Here is a 26,229-nt window from a genome sequence, read left to right as displayed (position 1 = left end):
AACAGATATAAGTCATGGTAAATCTTGCTATTAAACAGAAGCCAACTTTATGAATTATTAGCAAAATCAAATGAAATACAGTTTAAATAGAATTATTATAGTACATGAACCTACAGAAAAAAATTCACTTAAGTTTGTTAAATTACCAAAACTTGACAAAATAATAAGTAACTCTTAAATCCTTATCTATTCTTAAGTGACTTAAATGGATATTAAAGTAATTATTTTAGAATATTTAAAAAATATTTTTAATAGTTTTTCAATTTTATTTATTTATTTTTAGAGACAGGGGAAGGGAGGGAGAAAGAGAGGAAGAGAGACATCAATATGTAAGAGATACATCGATCAGTTGCTTCTCGCACGCCCCCAACTGGGGACCGGGCCTGAAACCCAGGCATATGCCCTGACTGGGAATCGAACTGGTAACCCTTTGGTTTGCAGGCCGGCACTCAATCCACTGAGCCACACCAGCCAGGGCAATTATTTTAGACTTTATTCAAAATGTGCTTAGACTTCTGAGCAAATGTGTACTCTTTAGTACTATGCAGGGTTATCGCATGGGCCTAGGGCCACCTTGTATGACTGGGCACAACATGTGCTGTCCTGTGTGAGATAAACAGGATCAAGGGTTAAAAAAACAGAGGATGCAACGTACACCTCAGACTTATACTATGTTATGTCAAATGTAGCTCAAGTTTTAAAAAAATACAAGGAATAAGTCAAATGTGACTAAAAAACAAGGTTAGGAATTCACTCAATTTCTATAAAGGATATACTGATAAAGAAACCAAATCAGATGCTCATTAACATTCAAGGCATCAGAAGGGAAGATAACGCTCTTGTTACTCAATAATAATATTTAACAGTTGAGAAAGGTAAAATAATTTTCATAAAATTTCTTTAAGTAAAACTGTCTTTAAAATCACTTTCCCCAAATTAGTATTCACTCTCTACTTTCTAGCAAGCAGTTATGAACATAAAATAGGAGGAAACCAACTGATAAGAGCACAATAGGATTTATGATACCTGGAATATATCATTGATGTCTACCGGAAGAGCAAGTCCAATATAGTCATCTGAACTCCCATAGGCCGCACTCGACACCATAGACCTCACTGAGGAGGATCGCTGCAGGGTGTTTTGATTAATAGGACTTAACAAATCTTCTTTATCTAATGAAGCATAGCTTAAAGCTTTCATGAACCTATAATACCACAAAAAAACCACCTGCATTAGCTTCTTGATTTGTAACACATATTAACCACATAAGGAAGTTTTAATTTATTTTCATATCTTCATAAAAGATAAACAGCTAGTAGCTAGTCAAGTATTAAACACTGCCATTGTATTAACTGAGAACATTTAAATACTTGAAAATATTGAGCTGTTATAAATTGATATACAAAAGGTCATCATTAATGTTGACTGTTACCAAAAAACAATTGTTATGGTCCCCCAGGTATAACTCTTTTTATTATTTTCATGAAAAATAAGAGTAATTATTTATCATCCTTTGAAAGATAATTCCTTTAAATGCCTTATCGACATAAGATTCACATAATACTGAAGATAGATTCAAAATAACAAAAACGGTATAATTTGTAATTATAAGATAGTCTTGTAGGAAATAATGGTATTTCCTCAACGTACTCCTTACTAGTGATTCACTAACAAACATGACCTACTGATATAAGGTACACCTTTCTCAGACAGATTCTTGTTCATGCAACAGACAAGCTAAAATATTTACCTGCTTTGTATTGCGTATGTACAGGGAACTACTTAAGGTTCCACAGTATATGTATACTGATATTTGGAAACGCAAGTCATTTAAAATGTAATAATGTAGCCTGGTATTAAAGCAAAGAATTATTTGTAAAGCACATAAAATAAATGCCTCATAAACAATAGCTATTAAGATTATCACAGCAAAAACCACTCTTAATTTCAAAAAACAGGTCAGTGGTTTCTAAATTGTGCTGTTACACCTCTCTAACTCCAAAAAACTCAAGGTCTACTGGAGTGGACAGAAGGAATTACTGAATTACTTAACTTTTCAATCACTACTTCAGCCAGAGTAGCTCTATTTTTAAAATCTATTCCACATATTGGGTTTCCACAGAAATGATTTTGTGACGAAACAAATTCTCTACTTAAAAAGCAACACTGAAAAAGCTTAAAATGTCTGATCTAGTCCCATCTCTGCTACAGGGGCACATGGAGTGTAGATATTTACCGCACAGACTTATAACAGAGGGCAACGGAGAGGTCTGTCTGGCTTTGTTCTAACTGCTGAGGTTTGCAAAGCTGTTGAATTCCAGGCAGATGAGACATTACAGCATAGTTTATAGAACTTTGTCCAAGTTCATTCACACAGTGCCAGGATTAGAACTCAGGACTAAGGATTCCTACTTCAGTCTTTTTTCTAATATGCTCCAAGGTATTATCTCAGTGATATATGGTTTCTGAGATTGTTGGATTCATGCTCTCCATTATACCACAGGTATCAGGGTGCCTCTCTAATTTTCTAAGAAAATGAACAAACAAAATATCTTCTTGGCCTGGGTTCAAAACCATTTTTTTTAAAGTAAATTTGTAGTTATTGTCCATTGTTTTCATTTTCTCTGAACTAACCAAAGAACAGAAACAGGAAGGCTAATGCCAACACAATTTTTCCTCCATGGAACCTAGTGTAAACTAAGTATTCAATACAATTTGAAGAATAAATGAAAGACTTGATGAACATCAAACTGTTACGGTCTCATGGCCTTGTATAAGCTGTTTCTTTTTCTCTTGACTGCTTTTTCTTTTTCTTTTTTTCTCTCCCAAGAAATTAAAAACACCTGTTCATTCTTTATAATACCAATGACCTGGCATTTTACTCTAGGAAATTTCCAAACCTTCTCCTGTTCTAACAGAGAATAGAGGAAATAAGATCCTAAGAACCCTGATTAGTTAGAAAATAAGAACTTGGGGTAAAAGTCTTCCTAATTTATTCTTATAACTATTTAAGCACTATAATTTTTAATCTATGCTTTAATCGACTTGGATAGAAATGCCTGTTTCAGTGAGATACAATAAATTTAACTGGAAAATTCTGAATTAATAGCACTCTGGTCATTGCACTGAGCTATAAGATGGTGGTATTCTTACTGTTTAATGCAGGGTACTATGTTACTCATTGCCCCTGACTGAATGCTACTAGGGTGCTGTGGTCTTGCAGTTTTCAAATACTGTACTTTTTTGTAGTGTGCAAAGTTTCCTCCTCCACTATCAATTTTATCAGCTGCCCTTTCCTGTTACAGTGTGCCTACCAGAAGAAACTTCTAATTGTTGCTTCTATGGGCCTGAAAACCGGTATCTAAGCTGTTAGAATAAATGTTAATAAACTTTGAATGCAGGTCAGAGGTACCTCCTTTGAATAGAATTCATGAATTTTACTGTGCAGATTTATATTGGTGAGCTGATGAGAGGTCTGTCTGGCTTTGTTCTGAACTGATGAGGCTGCCAAAGCCAGTGTGTTCCAGGTAAATGAAACGTTCCTGCATAATTTATGCGACCATACAAGAGAGAAAATTACCTACTACCAGGAACCCCATCTACTAAATGTGTTAGCACTATTAAAAAAAAAATGCTTAATAACTTCTTAACATGATTAAGATTTTGGTAACGTTAAGAGCCAGATGAATTACATTAAGAAATGGTTACCAATAATAATGAGATGATGGTAATAACAGCTAACTTCTACTGAATGCTTAATATGTGCCAGGCACTATTCTCAGTACTTGACAAATACTGAATAAATGTAAATGAATAGTAACGTTTTTAGAACTATTTGGCCCAACAAGAAACAACAAAAACAGGTAAAGAAATTTTTGCAACAATCAAATATAATATTGCATATCTAAATTGTTTCCTTTGGCCAGCTTGCTATCATCTTTAGCTATGGCATAGGAATTCCCTAAATCAGCGGTCCCCTACCTTTCTGGCACTAGGGACCAGATTTTCCATGGATGAGGGCAGGGGGCGGGGACACAGGAGAAAGAGCTCAGGTGGGCTTCCCTTGCGGCCCTGGGGGCTTGGGATCCGTGCCCTAAATGTTTTTGGGCACAAGCAAATTGGTATTGCTGAATCCTGAGGGCCAAGTAATTCATTTAATGTTCATTAGGTTCCTACTTAATAATCACAGCTATTTAAACTAAAAAGAATTTCACTGAAATTTTCAGTTATTAAAAAAAAAAAAAAAAAAAAAAAAAAAAGGTCAACTTTTGGAGCCTTAAATTGACCTACCTGAAAAGGTTGTTTGTTATTGTAGGTCTTAAGCTCCTGATTCCCCCGACATGCTTCTTTTTAAAATCAATCCTTGCAGAAGCGAGAAATAAATAAAAAAGAGCTTGTGACTTATATGTCCTTGCAAAGCATATATGTTTACTTTCAGGGCCTAAAAGGAGTTTCTTTTCCCCCCTCGCAGCTGCAAGAATCCATTTCAGATCATATCGGGTAACTAGGAGCTTATAGCCTACCATAGTAAACAGCTGGTCAGTTCAGAGGCTTTTATGCAGATGTAAGACCTGGTTAGGTTCTACATTTAAGTATGTTAAAATGCAACCATTATTGTTCATTTTTAAACGTGTATTTACTCACCTGCTCGGCGTTAACCTGGACTCGAAGCTGTTGGCCTTCATGGTGATGGTATCAGTGAAGAGCACGTCTTTTGCTGGAGACGCCAGAGCTTCAGAATGAGACAGAGACGGATGCATTCTTTGCTGCTGTAACCTTTTCAGTGTCGCGTAGCCAAAGGCATCTCTAGAACTCGTGTAACTGAAGTTACAATCGGCTAGACTTTTAATTGTAGCGATAGAGGGTGCTTTAAGGGACTGAGCTCTTCTAGGAAGCGTATGAGAAGAACCCGGAGGCACCAGGGACACTGAGTTGGACTTGGAGAGAGACAGGTGGTTGGACTGTGGTGCCAGGTAGTGGCCTGTCTTAACAGTTTTCGTACTTACCACAGTGCTCATGCTTCCACAGTCTGTGTCCACAGTCGTAGCATCTACACCTACTGTCTCTCGGGAAGGGCTTGAGCTCATCGAACTTATCCCACTGGTTGTAGTGTCTGTATTAAAACTTTGGCTACGTATCTTCATATGTGAGCTCGTTGAACTCTCCACAACTAACCTCTCTCGGCTAGTGTTTTCTCTGTGATTCTCTGTACCAAGACTCTTGGTGAACTTTAAGTCATTCTCCCCAATACTTGGAGTACTACCAGTGTCTTCGATCTGCCTATTCCCAACAAATGAAGTTTCTAACTGTAAGGTTTTCTGTACTGTGGATACGGGTGTTAAATCATCACTATGATTGAAGTCAACACTGGGCTCCGTCAACGTTCGGATCCGCCTGTTGCTCGTCTTATTTTCAGATGGCAGTTTCCCTCCTTTTGGATCACTGCTACTACGATGTTTTTTATTAGGCAACGTAAGTGAATTTAAGATACGGTTCTTCACAAGTTTGCTAGAAGCAAAGAAAGGGAAGGAATTTTTATCCTTGACAGGTCCGGGCCGGTCGTAAAAGGCTGGCTCTGCATCTTCACTGATGTCGAGGAAAAACGTGCTTGTGGAGCTGCTGCCAAACCGGTCGTCCTCCATTACGAACATACCTGTGACCAAAGGACTGGTTAATAAGAGCGTGTAAAAATGGCCAGCACAATCATGGTACCGAGTAGTGACATATTTCAGGACATTTTAAAGTCATGTGAAGTAAACACTGTCAAAAATGAAGGGTTAAATTGCTGAGCCACAGAAAAAGCGCATCCTTAACAGGGCTGTTGCAGATTTGATTAGCTGAGACGGGGTCACTGGAGTAGGGTGGGCCCTCAATCCAATATGACTGGTGTCTTTATACGACGGGGGAACAGTGGAAAGACAGACACACAGGGAGGATGCAAACGCAGAGATCTGGGGGAGGCAGCTGCAAGCTGAGAATGCCAACGACTGCCGACTATCACCAGAAGCCAGGAGGAGGCAAGGAACGGGTCACTCAGAATTGCAGAGGCTCACGGCCCTGCTGACCCCTCGATTTCAGCCTCCAGAACTATGAGAATTAACTTCTGTTTTAAGCCGGTCCTAGGAAACTAGTATCATCTCCCCTCTCATCCTCAAAAAGAATTTCACTGTTCTGTATTATAAAAAAATTGTGCTCAATTAAAAAATATTGTGGGGGGGAAACAGAGCTTCCTTGAGACCCAGAGTTTGGACTTAAATAAAATGTAAAATTATGTCATGAGGTTCTTCTGTTATTTCCAAAGAAAAACTATAGGACTACTCATGGTACAGCTTTCATGAAGTTTCTTTTCATTATTCCAGTGAGTTTCCAAAACCTCCAAATATTCAGAATAAAATTAAAAAGAAAAAAAAAAGACTTGACCATGGATGTTCACATAGTTGGTACAGATTCCTGGTGGTTTATTCTTCAAATCACAATAGGGAGGAAAAATTAATCTTATAATAAATAAATTCCCAGTCTTAAAAGAAAATATACTTAGAAAGAACCATATTTAAACCAATTATATTTCTCATTTGCCTTAGGTACTAAGAAACTGATCTAAATTCAGTGCTTAACTCTTTAAAAATTCAACCCAAGTGTTTAATGACATCTATACGATTTTATTCTATTTCAATCTTTAACTATTCTATTGAAAAATTATAAAATACTTCAAATGTATTTTGAAAGGCAAAAATAAAATCAGAGAAATAAACTTGCATATTGCATTGTATTTCCCTATTCAGTCCACTGTAAGATGTACATTTTTCACACTTAATATCTCTAAACTTAGGATGCATCTTGCAATCAGGGATATGTCCTAGTTTAATATGCTGCATCTTCTTTTTTAGTCGTATAAAAACACAGGTACATCTCATAAGTCATGGTATCTTAGATCTGGTGAAATATGATTTGATAAATGTTGCACTATCTTCTTAAAAAAACAAGTCTTAAATTTTATACACATAATAACATTTAGCATAGAGCTTAAAATCACAAACCGTTTTTTATTTGATTTTTGATACTCCATCTTTTAACAGTTTAACTGTTTAATTTTAAAACTTAGCTCTTTTCTCAAAAATGAGCATGTGAATATATCTTTTAACAAATATATTCTGAGTCAACAATCTGTGTATCTGGAAAATAAATAAATAAGTAAATGAAGAAGGCAGGCAAATAAATATTTACTCATTAGATCACATGACAAGCAAAAAAGGGGAATGGTTTTTCTGGTACATGGCTTATTATTTAACTCTGTAAGTAGGATTTTGCCAAAGGCTATTCAGAAAGCAAAGAGACAGTACAAGGTAGGTTGTGGCTATATATCCTGCTGTGAAAAAAATATGCATTCTTCAAGCAGCTACTATTGCCAAACTATCTCAGAAAAAGGTAGATTAGAAAGGCAACAAATACACGTAAGTTTTGGTACCACAAACACGAACGGCAAGCTTGGCTGACTCTGCAGAACTCTGGCACAACACTCACTTGACGGTGCGGATTCGCTCTCACTGTTATGTCTAGAGCTGGTTGACTCTGAGTTCAGACTTAAGGTGCTTGGTATCGACGAGAGTTCATTACAGAGCTGTTCCACATCGTCTGGAACCACTGGCCACAGGTGTTTGCGACTATGCCTCACAGCATCCCAGCTGTGACACTTTAGAATATCACAGCCTTGCTTGGTTTTGGATATGAGCCCGAGAACATATACACAGGTCCTGTATATAGAAGATGTAGTAACGACCATTTATAACTCCAAACTGAGATTTCTTAAAGCAATCACAAAACATTAGTTTGCCTGTTACGTATTTGATTTTTCTTCAAAAGCCATTAAGAATTGTTAAGTTTGTGGAAAAATGTATTAAAACAAGTTAGGGGTAAATTATAAGCAATAAATAACACGAAAACTTTCCTAATAAAAATATTAATTACAATGAAATAATTTAAAAGAACATAATGCGATCTTAAAACAAAACATTTATTAGCTTTTTCTTCCCTTTAAGAAATAAATCTGGAATATTTGGGGAACTGGACCACTGGAACATTTAGGCACACACTATACTTCACTGTCCATTTGCAAGGGAAACTTCAATATTATAATGAGAAAAAAAATTAAACAAGGAGGTCCTTGAGATGCTTAATTTAATGCGTTTAAAAATCTTTTCTATCATCGGGACTTCCCGTGAATTAATAGTTCTAAAGGACTACCCTGAATCATTTGTGAACAGCAATGTTATACACTAAAAGGACTTCTGAGCGAAATGACATACCCTCTGATGGAGAGAACCTCACACTGTTTTGCAAGTTTGAGTATATCTGGAATTACATTTTCTTCCTGCAGCAAATTGAGACCCCAATTTGATGAGCCAATATTTCCCTGAAAGAAAAGAAATCACTTATATCCAATCTCATACAATGGTAACTCTTTTAAGAGATTTGGAGAGCTAGTCAAAAACCGAAAAATTTAATCCCATCTATGAGAGAGAAAAATAAAATGTGAAATAAATCTCAGATAGGAAACTTTAGGAATTAATAGCTTAATCATCTATTTTCCAGCTTAAAAATAATATTTAAATGGCTAGGGACAATCCTGGTCTCTCAGAATATTAATCTAAAACAAGTTTCAAATAAAATGATTTTTATTTATTTAATATCAATGGGAAAATTAGAAAAATCAAAAAATTAAAAATATCTAATAAAAATGTTTATTACAAACCAAAGCCCAAAGAGATGCTTTCAGTTTTTTAATTTCTTCCCATTTATCCAAATCTGGTGTACGGACATTATGACAGAGTTCTGTAATAATATTCTGCAGAAATAAAGAAAAAAATATGAGAAACAATTGTTTTTAATATATTTTCTTATTATATCTTAAGACTTTATTTAAGGTTTACATTTAATAAATTTTGCATATTTAAACTTCTAAAACAATTTTATGTAAAATTTCTTAAGAAGCAGCATGGACTCTTAGCTAATATTCTAGAATTAGCACTTATTAGCTATGTGGCCTTAAGAAGTTACTTAATCCCTCCAGGCCTTGATTTCCTAATCTAAATAGGAATAGTAATAGCAACTGTCTCATAAAGTTTGATTTAATTAACTATTACATATAAAGCGCTTACAAAATGTATGAAAAACTTAGTATTTCAAAAATGTTAGTCATAATTACCATTATTTATTTTAAATACAAAATAAACATTAACACCAAGATTTTATGATATAAGTAAAGACACACTGAACAAATCATTTAAATTTTTGGTAAACTTTCCCGCCCCATATATAAAACCGTAGAGTATATTTATGCACAACTTTTGTATTGAGATGAACACTGATACGAAAAGGAACTAAACTGCTAGATTCTACACAGATACTTCTATAACCATTTATTTTCTAACAGAAGAAAAAGGTTCTATTTATTGACAATGCCTAGCTGTAAGACATATTCACAGTCATAAACCTGGCACGCATACCAGACTCAGAGAACCGCTGCTTAAGCCTTCACATTCCACGAAGTACATGAGAATAGTGAGACTCTAACAAATAGCAAGTTATACTTTGTTGCTCACCAAAGATTACTGATTTTGTATCAGGTTCAGTTAACTTCCCAATAAGATAAATGAAGAAACTCAGTTCTTTAGGTATGTATTAACTAAGAAGATGGAATTCCCCAATACACTATAAAGGAAAAAACTCAGATCTTCATTGGCTTTATGTAACAAATAAGCTTTAAAAACGGTGACATAAATCGAGGAAATGCATGCAAGCTAGTATTGGCTAAGGATTACAAACAGACTGCCTAAATCAGTTACAAGACAGACTCTTTAAAAGCAATTATGTCACTGACCTTAAGGCTTTTGAAAAGCTTTTGCAAAAAGAATACTTTAATAATATTATAATTTTTCCTATATTGTAGCTATTTAAAATAAGCAAATTGTGTTTTTACCTGTACTTCCAATAAATGGCAGCCTGTTTTGTGGTGTACCAGTTGTCCATAAAGGTGTACAGGCAGGTAGACATGAGGACGCTGTAATCTAGTATAATAAAGTTGATTGATATACCTATTGGCTCATTTTAAATATGTTAGTTAAAACAAATAAGTAAAAGTATAGAGGTGGAAAGACATGAGGATTTCTCTAGAAAGATAGTAGTTTATCTGGTCTCAGAGTAATAGCAAGAGAGCTGAGACTAGCAACAGCATGGAGGGTATCCGAATTCTGTATCTGTTAAGGGTATTCTCAGTATGCTATGAATGCCACTGAATTTTTAAGCAATCAACTCTGTTCTTTAGGAAGATTTTTCCTTTGTCAGTATAAGCAATAGAACATTCAAGTATGCAGAAAACTTTAGAAATTAATAATTTATTACAAAGTGGTTTTAAATTTTATATTTGAGGACCAGCAATAAGTTATTCTATTAACTGGATGGTACCTTTGGTTACTGCGACGAACATAGTTATCACCATCAATGGGCTTCCGGTAAGTAGTAAGTGCTTCATTAAGTTGTTCCTCAATCAAATCCACATATTTTAAATTGTATTCCTGGAAGATAATAGTTTTAATTGTATATGGAATTATAAATTCCCTAAATTTATAATGTGTTAGGTACCTAGCAAATCTTATAGCATAAATATGAGAAAAATAAGTATCTCTTTAGGAAACTGAAGACATTTTTTAAAAGAGCAGAACAAGGTACTACAAATGCAAATGCTCTACCACACCCAAGGTGTTTCTGCTTATACACCCTGCCCCCATTTTCAATGGAGTCAATATTAGTACGTTAATAATTTTGTTTTTCATCTTACTTGCATTCCTTTTCAAACAAAACTAAAAAACTAGATATTCATTAGAAATTTTAAAAAGGAAGTTAACTGAGTTCTGTCATTTTAGCACCTTTGGTAAGAAATAATATCCTTCCCCACTGATGTAAACCAGGTCAAAGTAAAAAATGTTTCCAACTAAAACATGGGAAACCTTTAGTTAATCACACTGCCGTCTTCACTGCATAAGGTCTTTACCTCCAAGTGCTTAGAAGAGACAGGCAGAAAGGACCTCTTTGGAAAGCAGTTGGCAGTATTTATCAAAAATTTAAATTCATATACGTTTTGACCCCACAAATATACTTTTAGAAATTTATCCAAGAGACCTACTTGAAGAGGTATGTTAAGATATATATGTAAGAACATGCAGCAAACACCATTTACAAAACTAAAATGTTGGAAACAATATAAATATCCATCAATACAAGAGTACATTCACACAGTAATATACTATGTACGTACTAAAGAGAATGAGATGATTTAAATTTCAACAGAATATACACAAAACCAATAATTTGCTATCAAATAACTAGTTTTAAAAAGAATAAATATATAGTTATATAGAATTTAAGACTTGAGTTCATATAAAATTTAAGTATTTAACATCTTCAGTTTCAAAATATCGATGATGTAATAAATCCTCCAAATTCACAAACTTATCTCTCAAGATAAAGACATACAAATTGAACCTTATTCAATAGAAAGTTACCTTGTGCCACTTTTCCAATTGTTTTGCTACATAACCCCTTTCATTCAGATAGGAAAACCCTTTTGGAATGGAGAGAAATCTAAAAATAAAAACAATTAATAGTTTAACATTGAGTCTGACCAAAAATGTTAAAGACTAAAATATCTCAAACAGAAAATTTGTTTAAGGAGTGAAAAGACTTTAAGAACAGCTCCTTCCTAACACAAAAAAGTCAATAATTATTTATTGTAACTGTAATTACAAATACTTTTCACAATCTCCAAAGAACACATGAACCCAATCACAGTCCACGCCATGCAGCGCATGAGATACAGAATGTGCCGTGCACACGAGTCCGTGGAGGACGTCCAAGGCCCTGCAGGTGGCCTCCTTCAGAGTTAACAGCCGAGCTGCTGGGGCCGCGTCCTCCTCAGACGGCAGTTCAGCTCTAATGCACACTTCCAGAGACAACACAATAAAAAACATAACTATAAGTAAAATTTACTTAAAATTTACCTCAGAAGGAGGAGCAAACCTTTGTCCCCAAGGTGGGATAAAGCTGGCTTCATCTGAATAAGAGCATGGAGATTGGCCTAAAATAAAATAATTATTAGGCAAATTAACAAATTAGGCAAATTGCACAAAGATAGTAAATTCTTTATTTTCAAAACATCTGTAATATATACACTATAATTTCACAGTTTTCTATTAAAACTGAATATTTAATAAAAATTGATGTCTATATATATTAGAAAACAATCAACCGTTACCTTGTCTTCACAGGCTTCATCAAGGATATCAAGAGCTTCAGAAGAAATTGTTTTGTTTTTATCATGTAGCTGGGTCACTAGTAATTCAATCCCCCAATTATTGAAGAATTCAACATTAGCTCTCAATAACACTCTTAAATGTTTTGTTGCATACAGTCTGCAGGCCTATAAAGACAAATGAGAGAAACGTTAAAAAAAAACCCCACAAACTTCACCACAAATAGCCCATTTTACTTTGTTTTGGGAAAGTTTTGCTACTTGAAAAGGGCAGAAAATTGGAATGGATGGTATAGCCCTTGATATGAATACTTCATTTAGTGCTAGTAAAATAAAATCCTTCTGTTCTACCTAGCTGCTTCTTCCCCTTTATGTAAAAATATGAATACTATATGGAGTTCTTTGGAGGAACTAAAATTTTATAGTAAGCTGGAATTCCATCCCCTATTCTTATATTTTATAATCAATCTTAAGTGGCTCAAATCTATAAAATAATGCATTATCTGGTTATAGAAAACACAGCATTACTGCCTGTTATACTCACGTCAGTGGCTGCAGTCAGGACTTTGGAAAGGATGACCCTGGCCAGCCCATCTCTGCTGTAGTCCAAGCTGGAAACGGTCAGTTTTAGCAAGTGGTCTTGGTTTTTCAAGGAGCAAAGGTTTAGGAGACTAAAAAATCAGAATGAAAATAATGACGGTTATTAGAAATTATTGTATCAACTTGTTAATTCACTCAATATTTTTAAATCCCTAATATAAACAGGTATTTCTAAAAGAAAGCATTTACTGACAGAACCAGAATCACCACTGTTGTCTGCGCCCATGAACTTCCTTTTTCCCTGTTTGTTTGACCCTTCCTCCCCCCGCACACCCGTCCCCCCGCCCAGAGCTGCAGTTCAGTTTGTTCATTAAGTGGCTGGAATCATATGGCATCCGACTTCCTCTGACTGGTTCCTTGCACTCAGCATAACGCCCTCCAGGCCCATCCGCGCTGCCACAAAGAACGCACGGACACGGACCACAGTGTGGTGACTGCAGGGGCAGGTGAAGGTGGAAGGGAGTATGGGGAGGATAAATGGTAATGGAAAAACACAATAAAAAAGGACTCACGGACAAGGACCACAGTATGGTGATTGCAGTGGGGTATGAGGGGGATAAATGGTAATAAAAAAATACAATAAAATAAAAAGCAAAACCAAAAATAATGTAAAAATAAATAAAATAGAGTTTAAGTACCCAACATGGATGCCAAACCTTTGGTCAAACAGCCAAAATAATGTCTTTCATTAAACTAGTCATTTTTTCTTGTTGATTAGCATTTATCCTTTAATATCACGTCTGCTATTAAATTACTTTTTTCATTAAAAAAAAAAACCCTACTGATGCTCACCATTGAAATACACTGCATTTTTCCAGCATTTTGACTCCATGAGGGTGGCAAGAAAGTGTTCCAATAAATAAGAAGTAGTGCTGACTAAGGGTAGTCAATAAACCATTATTCTGAAGACTTCTTTCAGGCTTCATTCCCGATGAGGCATTGAGCCACTGAACAATATCCTTCACTAGATCTTCTAAGTATCCTTGCCCATCCTAAAAACAAATACATTGTAACAGTGTTAAAAAAGCACTTAGTGCCTATAATTAACTTTAATCAAATCCCCAAACTTTAATAATGATGAAGTTACTAGTAACAGATTACCAATCACTGAGTACACACTGTTTTTAATCCCATTAGACACGATGCTGCACGGAGATCATGTTATTTTCCATTTTACAAGGAGAAAACCCAGTCTTCTAGAAGGCAAACTACTTGCGCAAAGTCACAAAAGTAGCAGGATTCAAATGTAGGTCTGCTCATTCTCCATGTTTCTAAATATCATTTATGCATATTCAAAACTGAAAGGGAGCAAATTTAATGAAAAAGATTTGCTCTGGAAAATATTAAAAGTGCTTATTACCTCTTCAGATTCAAGAAGAAATTCTGTAAACTGGCAGCCCACAACTGTAAGCTGCTTTGACTTGGCAAAATCTAGGTCAAGGTTGGCATATAATTTACTGCTGGGCTTGTAAAAATAAAGTAGTCTTCGTACAAACCTAAGATCAAAATAAAATTAGCAGCAAAGAAACCAAACAGTTATTTTAGAATATTAACCATACCTTACAAAATAATAACGGTTTTGAATGTTTTAGGTCTAAAAACACTGAGGTAAATGGCAAGAAATTTAACAAGCACACACTCACATCACACACATACACACACCCCAAAAGAAAACAAAACAAAAAGCCCCAAACCCCTTCATTTTAAAGACTATTTTTGTAGAGTAAGAATTTTACAGTGAGGTGGCTGAAATAAACTGTGGAGAAGGAAGGTGCCAGCAGGAAGAAGAGATGTGACCCAGCCAGAAGCTAAGGCTGGGTAAGTATGAAAAAGCTACCTGGACATACATTTTCTTCTATTATATTTTATGAAAACCTTTGCACTATGGCTCTCTATAAAATCATCTTATTCTAGATAATAGCAAGCATACTATCACATCATAACTTTGTCTTTTTTCCCCTACAATTGGGCAAAAAGCTGAGTATAAAGGCTGAAGGTAAATTTTTGGCAACTGAATTTATAAAGCAATGAACATAGTTTGTGATATTTCGATGTTATTATTTTCAGCATTATGTTCTAAGCTTCCATTTAGTTTAAAATTTCACTCACTACAACCCAATCTAGTAAGTGTGCTAGTCAGGGAAGCTGGAGAAACATAGCTGAATGAGACATTATCGCCGTTCTCGAGGATTGTAAAGTTAGTGCTATACTTCTTTATTCCAATAGTTTATATAATCTATATATTTCTCAAATTTTAATATAGACATTAAGTAAAATATCATGAGTTGATACATACAATCAAAACCATGAAGTTAAGGCCCTCTTTACTTCTCCAAGGAGATCAGTACTAGTGCCCAGTTATTGAACTTAAGAAGCAGTAAAATGCATACAAGCTCGAAGTGCTGTATCTGCTACGAATATTAGTGTGTTTTGTGGAAGGTGTGGAGCATTAACTTCATTAAGGGGCGTGTTAAAGAAGAGGAAGAATCGCTAAGTCTCCAAAGTCAGATACAAAGAGAAGTAGAATATTAATAATGGCCATCATTTTGGGAGGGAAACGTGACGTCCTTATTCTGTCACCCTCATACATTAGGGCTAAGATCACTACATGGCTGATATTACCCAATTTGAGAAACTTTTATCTCAACTACTTCACTTGTTCTAAAACTAAATAACTAGGAAGAAAATTCACTGATACTTGCTGGTTATAAAATAAGACTATATATAAAAATGTATGAAAAGACAGTCTCTAACAATTTTTCAATTTTACGATGCTGTGAAAGATATGCATTCGGTAGAACCTGCACTTTAAATTTTGACCTTATGAACTTTCCCCAGGCTGGTGAGACGCAGGACAACACCCTCTCCTGATGCGGGGAGGTGGCGGCAGGCCGCAGCTCCCAAGCAGGTACGTGATCACAAGCGGAAACAGCTGATGCTCCATGGGGCACTGTGTTGCCAGAGACTTTGTGCATCGTGTTCTGAGCATGTTTAAGGTAGGCTAAGCTATGATGTTCAGTAAGTTAGAAAGTGCACTGAGTGCACTTTCACCTTTCAACTCACGATGGGTTTATAGGAACGTAACCTTAACACAAGTCAAGGAGCATCCGTATTTATGTGCAGAATACCAACTATTACAATGGATTTATGTACCTTTAAAGCACTAATTACTATTTTAATAGATTAGGTATAATTCGAAACCTAAGTTCTTTACATTTAAAAGCAAAATAGTTCTTACATACCTGTGTAACTGTTCATCTTTATAGTTTCTTAGATTTACATTTGGCCACTAGGAAAACATAATGTTTATATTATAAATGTATTTACCAATTATCAAACATATAATTATGATGAATTAAAATGAATAATAAAATGAAGACAATCAAGCCATTATCAAGAAGCATCTAGTCATACCTTAAGAATGGTCCCTATAAGATTCCAATTCCATTCAAGATTCTCTTTATGTTGAAGGACTTGGCTATCTCGAAGGTTCATTAAAAGAGCTTCCTCTGTATCCTAAAATCATCATGAAGTAATAAGGAAAATCAAGGCAAATTGTCTCATATCAGAAAACTATGTTTATATTTTAAAAACAAAAGATAATATTTTTCATTTAATAATGGAGTATCAACTTAATAATGGATTTTAACTTTAAAAGTTACAAAAACACAGCTCTAAACTGCCTAATCATTATAAAACTTGGAAGCCATCTGAAAATCCATATGCATACATAAAATTGAGAAGTCAAGCAAGTATATGCATAACAAAATCCAGGCAAGTATGTGCATACTTAGGAAAACAAGTTAAAAATTGTGATTTAGTGTCAGTACCTTAAGAACAAATATATCTTTCTGAACTCTGAGGTACTGATCCCGTTTCTGGTGTGTTACAATCGCTTTCTGAATAATGTGGTCTAAATGAAGGCTGTAAGGTTTAGGTCCTCGTTTCTTCATTTCATGGAAGCGTTTTAAACAGTTCAAGGCTGCACTGGCTCGCCTAATGGGAAAAAAAATTCAATTAATCCTGTAGCAAACCAGCATAATTTCAAAGAGACCACTTTGGTATATTACTCTATTAAAACATATACATTCAAGGATAGAGACTGTTACTAAAAAGTATAGTATTTAATCAAATTTGGAACCACAAAGAAAAAAATCAAGAACACTGCTGAAATGTATTAAGAAATTTATGGTCATAAACTGACTCAGAAAATTCAGGTCTATCAGGCTTTGAGAAAGTGTATTTTTCCATTAAGAAACTACTAAAATAAAAGCTGAAAGCTACCATTACTGACGTAAGCCTAGAGTAAGGACTGAGATGGTCCCTAAGGCCCTCAATTTATAATAAAACTTCAGTTTTGTTAAATTGTAGTATTTTCATTGACAGAATTAAAATGAATAGAATATTACTACCAACTGTAAACAAAAATTCATAGTTATGAACAGTTAATAAACTATATTTTCCTATCACTATAAAAAAATATGAGGGCCAAAAAAACAGATTTTTAAAACCACACCTGGGGAGGAAAAAAAAAAAGACATCGTCCCTGGTGCAGACACAATCTTTACCAAGTGTAAAGATTCCACTAGCACTTCCCCACCAAGCTCCGCTACCTCCACCTTTTAAATTATATTTTATTATTAGCATTGGAATTTCAGCAGAGCAACAGCTATACTACCATACCTCTGTTTATAAATTCTATATTTGCAATATCACCTTCAGAGCTTAGCTAATTTCAAGGCCTATACATTAATTTTAACCCCACATGGAAAAGAATACACTGTTAATCCTTGTGCTTTGTTCGACTGAAATAATTTGAACATTAAAAGAAAAAAAGCCTGAATTGCTGTTCCAAACATAAAATAGTTCAAAAACCTCGCAATCAACATTTTTATTGAATTGGTAGAAAGTCTATGTCCTTGTTCAGAAACATGCTAGTAAAAGTTGATTTTACTAAGCTATACTACTTTGCGGCCTGAAATACAAACCATTAAAAATAAAACCATTAACTTCCCTCTTATCTGGAAGGCTTCCCTAGAAGAATTTCCACACATAACCTATTCAGACTACTTTTTAAAAAACAGAGAGGGTTATCTAATTGGGACTGAAGACACCAGGCACAAACTCTGCAAGAGCAGACACTTACACTCTTTTCTCCTTGGGGATGTCGAAGGACGCTGCCATGTTCATTAGGGTGGGCAGGCAGTGCAGATGATGGCCATGGGAATGAGGGAGAATTGTGTTTGCCTGAAATGAAACAGAACATTTGGGAGCTGAGAATATTTATGTTCTAGATTACCTTCAGATATAACACTAAAGACTCTCAGGTTTCACTCATAAAATTAACTTAATGATTTACTTTCCAAAACACACTTCCTTATAAATTTATCTTACCTACTCTCAACAAAGAGATGTAACAAATATAGACTCACATTACTAAAACTATAAATTTCATGATCTTTTATTATAACATTAAATTATATTTTTAAGTGGTACATAATTAGGTCCTTAAATGACCTCAAAAAAATATCAAAATTTAGATAGTTATAATGTTAATTAAAAGTGATATTTAAAATGCTAGATGCAATATCTTAACTTATGAGTTGACTTAAGTTTTAAAAACCACTTTCTCAAAACAGGTTTGTCTCATAGTCTGATAATATTTAAAGTAAGAAACATGAACTCCTGCTTTCTAAACAAAATTCCGCCACTCAATCTGCAATGAACTAACACCACTATACTACTCAAAAACACCAGCTTTTAATTTCAAGAGAATCATAGAGTTCTGGCGTATAGGCGAAAAGAGCAAAAATGATTCATTCATATAAAAGCAAATAGTTTTGGATATTGATATGTTCACAGGAAATGATATTTTAAGAACTGAAATCAAAATAATCAAACCTGAGGACCTGCAATATTACTTAATTCTTTCACAGATGGGCTGAAGGAGACCAGAGTGAGTGGCAAAATAATTTATTGATAAACGAGACAGTTATCATTAAACTCTGTGTAATTTTCCTTACTTAACTCACACAGCCCAGTTGCTATGTGGGGAAAAAAACAAAACAAAACAAAACTGGGAAGGTAGGGTGCTAAAACAATAACCAAAAAAAAAAAAAAGAAACAAAAAGAAAAAAGACAGATTGCGCCAATAATAGCAGGTCACGGTATAATTTTAAAAGACTTGCCATTGGGTTACTGCTCCTTTACTGAGTTTAAAGTAGTTCTTTTTATTCAGTATTTCATTACCTAAGAGGTGACCTACAAACACGATTTCTATCCTACAATCAAAGCCTCCTCACTGCTTGACTAACTGCGAGTAAGGAATGGTCACATCGCTCTCCTAGCTCCCTGTTTCCAGAAGTGACTTGTGTCACAAAAACATAGCAAAAAAAAAAAACCAACCAAACAAAAAAACCCACCTCACGAACTTCAACCGTTAGGTTTACAGAGAAGACTGTGTTCAAACAAGACACTTATATTTTGAATTTCTGCACCAAGTTTTCCAAAATTCAGGCACTGGCTGCCATATTCCATTCCTAGCTGACTGAAGTAATATATATATATAGTTTAATAATTCCTTAGAAAATCTTTCTAAGAGATTAAGATTTACAAGATTCAAATGGTCAACATTGGAAATTAGTTTAAAAATCATTTTTTGGTATTTTGTATTTTATATGTTTGTTTCATTTCTAAACCCAGCGAATACATATCAAGATATAAGACATCAGGGGCTCTTTGTAATTAAAAGATATATGTCCAAAACACATGTATTTATTCTTTGAGATAATACAAAGTAACATGGTTAAAATAACCTGTCTTATAAATTAAAACATTAATGATATCAAACATAATCAGAAGCTGGTAAGCTTACCATATGTAAAAGCTCTCCGAGAAGAATGGTAGCTCTCACTGAGATATGGTTATCACTGTTTGTTATCACTTCAACCAAACCCTTTGAAAATAAAAAGAAAATACCACAGTGCACATGAACATATTTATGCATTTTTCTGTTGCTCTGAAAGAATCCTGTTAGAGAAAACAAACAAGATAGAGTAAAATAAGGTTTCTAAGTCTTACCTCTAAAAGCCCATTACGAATAAACGCGGAAAGTATAAGCGCCAAATAATTATCCATGAGATCTGGCCTGTAATACACACAGCAAGGAAACAATTAACTAATACTTCATGTATTATGTAATTTAACATAAAAACAGTAGTCATAATAAATCTAAACCATTTCTACATCTAAATTCTACCTGGATCTGGCACGATGAGGAAGAATAGTCTTTGCCTCAGCTGCTACAAAGCCATCAGAAAGCCTCCAACTGTCTTGGAATCTACCTGGATCTGAAACAGGTAAAATGAGGCAGAGGATAATCAGGTATTACTGAGACACTTCTGATAAGGATCCGTAACTACCAGCTAGCCAAGCTATAAATGATCTTTCAAAATGTTGGTTAGGAAAAAAAATAGATTCAAAGATACAGAAAAAAATGATTTGTGTAAATATATACAAATTGACTATTTGGGAACTTTAGGGTCATTTGGCTAAAATAAAATAAGACAAGAATTAGAGCATGTAATTCAAGAATCACACAAGTTTCTTATTGTCTCCTCTTCCTTTCTTGGTCCATCTTTCTATTAATTTCACTGTTCATTTAACAAGAGCTAGGGTGACAAAAGAAGAAATTAAGAATTCCTTATTTTTAGAAATTTATTGGAGTTTTTATTTCTATATTAATTTCATGCCACTGTGATGCAATAATAAAAGAAAATTACATCCAACACTTAGTTCAGTGTTTTTCCTTCAGGGACTTTGTCTCCATTACAAAGGCCATTTTAAAAACTACACCATTTGAACAGATGCGAGTGCATGTCACTGCTTACCTACACTGAGCAGAGCTTCTATAAACTCCTCAGTCACAACAGGCAGAGGAAGACGAAATATATCGTAAAGCACTTCAAGCAGACCTCGCTGCAAGTACAAATAAAGATAGATCATTTACTATTCCGGAAAAAAAATGTATGAATATCTTGTTTGCAAAATTAAAAATTGGTAAACACAGAACATATATATTTCAGAGCTATATTAAATAAAAATTACTTAATGCTTACTACATACACAATTTAATCTTTTCAATAAATCTTTAGTAACTCCACTGTACATGTGAAGAAATAGATTAAAAGGTTAAAAGCAGTATGTCCAAGGTCATGGGACAATAAATAATAAAACTAGACAAACCTCAGTCAGACTCCAAAGACCATGTTCTTTGATCATCTCCTAAGAAGTCAACTGAATGGCCTCAACCTCTAGTTGCTTACTTCTGGATCCTTCCACCTGTAACCACATCCTTCCATTTCCATGACCTAAATGCTTTTTTGTTCACACTTTAAGTGAGGCACCACTGGCTAATATTTTTTGATAACATTGTCCAATTCCAAATTTGGTTTATATAAACAAAAAACAAGAAAAAAAAATTGTGTTCCTTTGAACAAAATTTAAAAAAACATTGGCTGTAACAGGAGCGAGAGCTCTACCCAAGACACAGAGGCTAACATACACAGGAGACTTCCAGCCAAGACGGAGACCTAGACTGACACACTCCGTCTCCCTCCACAACTAAGAAGGAATACAACTACTGCAAAACCAGAAATAACCAGAAGTCCCAGAAAATAAGTGGAAGTCCAATGTATGAAGTTATAAAGAAGTGGTGCTCATCCGGACAGGTAGGAGGGGCGAAGCCGGGGAGGAGAGGTCAAGCTGTGCTGTCCGTGGCGGCGGCAGCAGCAGCGACGGAGGCAGGACAGCGGTGAGCACAAACACCCGTATTTAGTGGGAGGCGAGAAGCACCTGGGGAGCACCCCTGGCTGCAGACCAGACCCATCAGCTTGCAATTCCGACACTGGGGAAGGCAGACCCCCAATGCCTTGAACTGTGAGGCCCAGAGGGGGTGGGGACGGAGGAGGAGGCTCCCGGTCTCTCAGCAGAGAGTGAATGCCAAGAATCCATCTTGGATCCCCACCCCCACGCAAAACACCACAGTATGGTGAGAAGGGTAGCCTGGTTGTGACAAGGATACGGGGCTCTGCCTCTTATAGCATAGGAGGTGTGACAGCCCTGCCCAGGAAACAAAGGTAAACACAAAACTGTCAGGATGGCACAGATCATGATAGAAATCTCAGTGACGCAGCTGACCAGACAGCAAATATCTAATCTAACGAAGCAGCAGATAGGAAATCTTTCTGATTATAAGAATGCTTACAGACTTAACAGCAGATCTTAAACAAGATGGGGAAGGAAAGAAGGCTAGTCTTAAGAAGCATAGTAGGAGGGAGTGGAGTAGACAGGAAGATGTTGAGAAGAACTATATGCACAACCAATGGGCATGGACTAAGTAGGGGGACAAATGGAGGGGGGGGTCACTGGGTGGATGGGAACAAAGGGAAAATAAACTGGGACAACTGTAACAGCGTAATCAATAAAGCATATTTTAAAAAAATAACAAACATTGAAGGGGAAAAAAATGTTATTTTTTTCCCCCAATTTCAGTTTATTTTAGCTATATAGTATGAATTCCTATGCATTAACAATTTAGGAATACATGTAATAAACAAGCATATATATATATATATATATATATAATCTATGGTCTCTCCAGAAGGTATCCAGCCACGTTATATGAAAAAGAGACATTTATTGAAAAAGATAACAAGACCCAAGAAACACTGTTCATAGGACAATGACGCCTCAGTCCCCTTCAGTGTAGGCACCTTGGGACCTCACACAGTTCTCCCAATTGTCATCAGCTGCCCCGTCACATTTTCCTGAATCTCACTGATGGTCTGAAATCTCTTCCCTCTTAAAGGTGAGTTTAGTTTTGGGAAAAGCCAGAAGTCACAGGACACCAAATCTGGGCCACAGGGCAGCTGAGTCACCTGGGTGATTTTATATTTTGCCAAAAAGCTCTGCATGAAACATGATGCATGAGCAAGCATGTTGTTGTGATGAAGCTGCCAATCACCAGCCGCCTAGAGCTGCGGCCTCTGAATCATCCGAACAGTTTCCATGGAGGAATGTTCAAGCTTAAGGGAAAATCTGATGACAGATCTATAGCTCTACTCACTCACTCATTTTGAATGTGACGGCCACACAGTACACATGCTCACTCAACAGCATCTGCCAACCGCCCCCACTGACTGGAACAGTGAAGTCATCATTGTTCTCCTGGGCTGCCAGGTTACACTGATGTTGTGCAAACCATTCTCATTATATTAACAATGGCTAGACTTTTTCCAGACAGAAAACACACACACACACACACACAACCCAATTTTAATCAAAACCACTTATATTATGAAACTAAGTTAAAAAGCTGAAGATGCATAAATACCAGTTACTTTTTCCTAAATATATTTCTGGATTGCTTGAACCTTTTATAATGAGAATGCCCTGCTGTATTGTTTGCATATTTTAATGAATAAAGAATAATTAATTTTATATTTTTAATCCAATTTTAATACAGCCACAGTTCCTAACAACAGCAGTATTTCTAATGATTCATATTATCCTTAGGATTCAACTAAGTTGTAAATATTTATTTACATATTTTTTAAATGCTCTATGATACAGATTAGCAATTCATGAGGAAAAAGCATCACCTAAAATGAACTCTTTATAATCAGCATAACTTTTACCTACCCTTATTTCCATATTTGGTATGCAAAGTACTCCAATTAGAGACTGAATGCCAGAGTTTCCAGGTTTACATAAATTAATAATACCTAAAGAAGATAAAAAGAAAAAATAATCATTGACTTGAATTTCAAAAAATAATATAAAAATCTGTGATATTTTTCTAAGCTAATCTATACTATTTTATTACTTGGGTATCATAAGTTATATTTCAAACATTCTCTGAATTGCCTACTGATTACAGATTACTAATAATTTTATTTTACTTCCTTCTTCTATTCGTTTCATACCCAAAAAAGTTTATGATCTCTGACTGTGTACGATTCCCATTTGGTGGGTGTACAGTGGTGTCTCACTGAGAATGGAATTGGCAGTTCCTCAACGACAAATGATATTGAATACTTTATTTATTGTCTATTTACACATCTTCTTTAATGATATGATATTTTAATATGTTTAAAATTGTTTGACTCAGTTCTCTCACTTAAAAGTTTGATGCATACAATTTATTTAAAGTCTGTCAGTTATACTTTTCTGTGCTAAAATGTTGGGGAACATTTTTAAAAAGTCACTTAGAACTCTGAAGTTCTGTTACTTTTAAATACTTACGTTTATAAATAATCTTTTTTCTCTCTGGGTTCAAAATTATTTGCTTAAGTCATTAAAACAGTATTTCTCAAACTTTGATGTCTGATGTTACGTGAGAGATTATAGATTAAGAAACAGTCTTTACAGATCATACTCTACACTAACAGGGAAAACAGGCCATTGCAACTCATGAAGAAATTGTGTTCCAGAACTCATCTGTCAATCAGTTATGTGGATTTTGAAATCTATTACATATAACAGAAATAATGTCACAAATGTATAAAAGCTTATTTAACTCATAAATAGTACCACAGTATCTAAATACTACTTAGGAAATTATTTCTGTGAGAAAATCGTTCTCTGAGTTCTAACTTGTAATGCTGGTATCCCTCTTCTGACTTCAGCAGGAGGGAGGAAGACTCCCAGCCGTCTTGAGTGTCTGATGATGGATCAGTACCTAAAGGCTGCAGGACAAAGGGCAGCCTGCTAGGAAGAACGTTTAAGAGACGCAAGGGAAGAGAATGGCAGAGGCTACAGACAGCGAAGGGAGCGTAGAGCCTGGAAGGAGAGGGAGAGCACAGTGACGAGGCTGTACTGGTGTTACAGCAGGACAGAGTTCCTGGTTTGCTAAGACAGAAACAAGTCTAATGGCAAGGAAGTTGACAGGAGGTAAAGGATGACAACAGTAGCTATGGAAACTAAGTAACAGTGGGTTCTGGGTAAGGGCAGTGATAGCTAAACCTGGCAGAAGGGCCGTGCTGGTTTCTATGTTGAAACAGTGTGTGGAGGCTGGTTAAGTATAAAAAAGAATGTGTGATCCATGGGGGCAAGGGAAGGCAGCGGCCATCAGGTGTACACAGCACGAGTGGAGGTCTTACAAAAGCACTGAGAGGTCAGAGGAAGTCACTGTAAACATATTGGCTAGGGGCCTATGGCTGGGAGAATAATTTATATGAAAAAGGTTATCTGTTAGGGCTATCTAGACACAGAGGTGTTTAGGTAAATTTTCTTGTTCTGCTTACTGCTACGCTCCTTTGTATTCTATTCCTTAAATTATTCTACAAAGTCAAGAAGGAGGAAGGTAATTTATTAAATAAAATACACTTTGTGGTGGTATTTTAAGAAAAATGTTTTGCTTTTTATTCCACAGAAAGATAAAACATGCATAACCCCTCTTCGAAAGAAATTCAAGACGACTAATGGACAATTTTGCTTACTTGGTATTAATGGCATTTTATATTATACTTTTAGATAAAAAAAGTATAGATGATATTTAATTTTCTTAATTGGCCAGGCAATCATGAGTATACAGACTTACAAATAGTCAAGTTTAATAATTTTGTACAAATCCCTTTGGCTCTAAATAGATTCGAGTAACATCTAAACTAGATGCTGCAATAATATAACATTTGAAAGCACAGTAAAGCTTTTCTGATATAACAGCATGTCACCAAGCAGCACAGAGTAACTTACCTGCCCATGACCGGAATGTTGCTATGATCCCCATTTTACTGGCTAGAAACCTTGCTTCTCTGTCTTCTCTGTGTGTGGTAGGTGGACAGCGGTGGGAGAGGTCAAAGAAAATAAATAAAATGTTAGAACAAAAAGTGATTTTTCCCCCCTGGTACTGTATCAGAATAAGTGCTATCATTAGATTGCATTTGAGTATTTACCCAGAAAATTAAACATGTTAAAAAAACAAAGATCAGATCTGCCTCAAAGCAAATGACCCAATCCCATAGGGATCCCCTTCCGATTTAAGATCCACAACATAGTTTAAAATAAGTTACAAATTTTGACTTTTCTATTTCGTTCCACATTTCCTGCTCTTTGGATTAATATTCTGAGCACTAGACAGACCGCAGCAGCTGGCTTAGCAAGCATCTCTGTCAGGAGGCCGTCCCTCATCCCACCTTTACCACTTGTATTCGAGTTACTTCCAAATTCTTGCCCCACACTTATTCGAGCATTTCTAACAAGCAAGCTTATCAACCCACATATTCACTGAAATGTTATTAAATAACTGGATCATATTAATGTCA

The 26,229-nt window shown here is 35.4% G+C and overlaps 1 protein-coding gene across 2 annotated transcripts in view; it reads right to left on the bottom strand.

Moving 5' to 3' along the window:
• The window catches only part of RICTOR (RPTOR independent companion of MTOR complex 2), a 93,054-nt gene that overhangs the window by 13,148 nt on the left and 53,677 nt on the right, over positions 1 to 26,229 (bottom strand). Inside the window, exons 10-33 of one of the 2 annotated variants that reach the window (XM_090276157.1) lie at positions 25,661 to 25,728; positions 23,606 to 23,688; positions 20,794 to 20,881; positions 20,163 to 20,253; positions 19,985 to 20,051; positions 19,779 to 19,859; positions 18,051 to 18,151; positions 16,735 to 16,900; positions 16,319 to 16,420; positions 16,147 to 16,193; positions 14,265 to 14,400; positions 13,697 to 13,896; positions 12,849 to 12,975; positions 12,308 to 12,472; positions 12,054 to 12,130; positions 11,559 to 11,637; positions 10,462 to 10,571; positions 9,977 to 10,064; positions 8,750 to 8,842; positions 8,304 to 8,410; positions 7,522 to 7,751; positions 4,645 to 5,653; positions 4,291 to 4,362; positions 1,027 to 1,204 (exon numbers count right to left, since the gene is read on the bottom strand). In XM_090276157.1, the coding sequence (XP_090132283.1) occupies positions 1,027 to 1,204; positions 4,291 to 4,362; positions 4,645 to 5,653; positions 7,522 to 7,751; positions 8,304 to 8,410; positions 8,750 to 8,842; positions 9,977 to 10,064; positions 10,462 to 10,571; positions 11,559 to 11,637; positions 12,054 to 12,130; positions 12,308 to 12,472; positions 12,849 to 12,975; positions 13,697 to 13,896; positions 14,265 to 14,400; positions 16,147 to 16,193; positions 16,319 to 16,420; positions 16,735 to 16,900; positions 18,051 to 18,151; positions 19,779 to 19,859; positions 19,985 to 20,051; positions 20,163 to 20,253; positions 20,794 to 20,881; positions 23,606 to 23,688; positions 25,661 to 25,728 (3,565 nt within the window). The remainder of the gene's footprint in view (positions 1 to 1,026; positions 1,205 to 4,290; positions 4,363 to 4,644; positions 5,654 to 7,521; positions 7,752 to 8,303; positions 8,411 to 8,749; positions 8,843 to 9,976; positions 10,065 to 10,461; positions 10,572 to 11,558; positions 11,638 to 12,053; positions 12,131 to 12,307; positions 12,473 to 12,848; positions 12,976 to 13,696; positions 13,897 to 14,264; positions 14,401 to 16,146; positions 16,194 to 16,318; positions 16,421 to 16,734; positions 16,901 to 18,050; positions 18,152 to 19,778; positions 19,860 to 19,984; positions 20,052 to 20,162; positions 20,254 to 20,793; positions 20,882 to 23,605; positions 23,689 to 25,660; positions 25,729 to 26,229) is intronic. The other variant, XM_090276158.1, reaches the window with a different exon arrangement.

The sequence above is a fragment of the Furipterus horrens genome, unplaced genomic scaffold (assembly GCF_987537825.1).
Source record: "Furipterus horrens unplaced genomic scaffold, mFurHor1.1.pri manual_scaffold_5, whole genome shotgun sequence".
Lineage (NCBI taxonomy): Eukaryota > Metazoa > Chordata > Mammalia > Chiroptera > Furipteridae > Furipterus > Furipterus horrens.
Note: the sequence above shows the minus strand (reverse complement) of the source record. Positions and strands in the feature narration are given on the sequence as shown.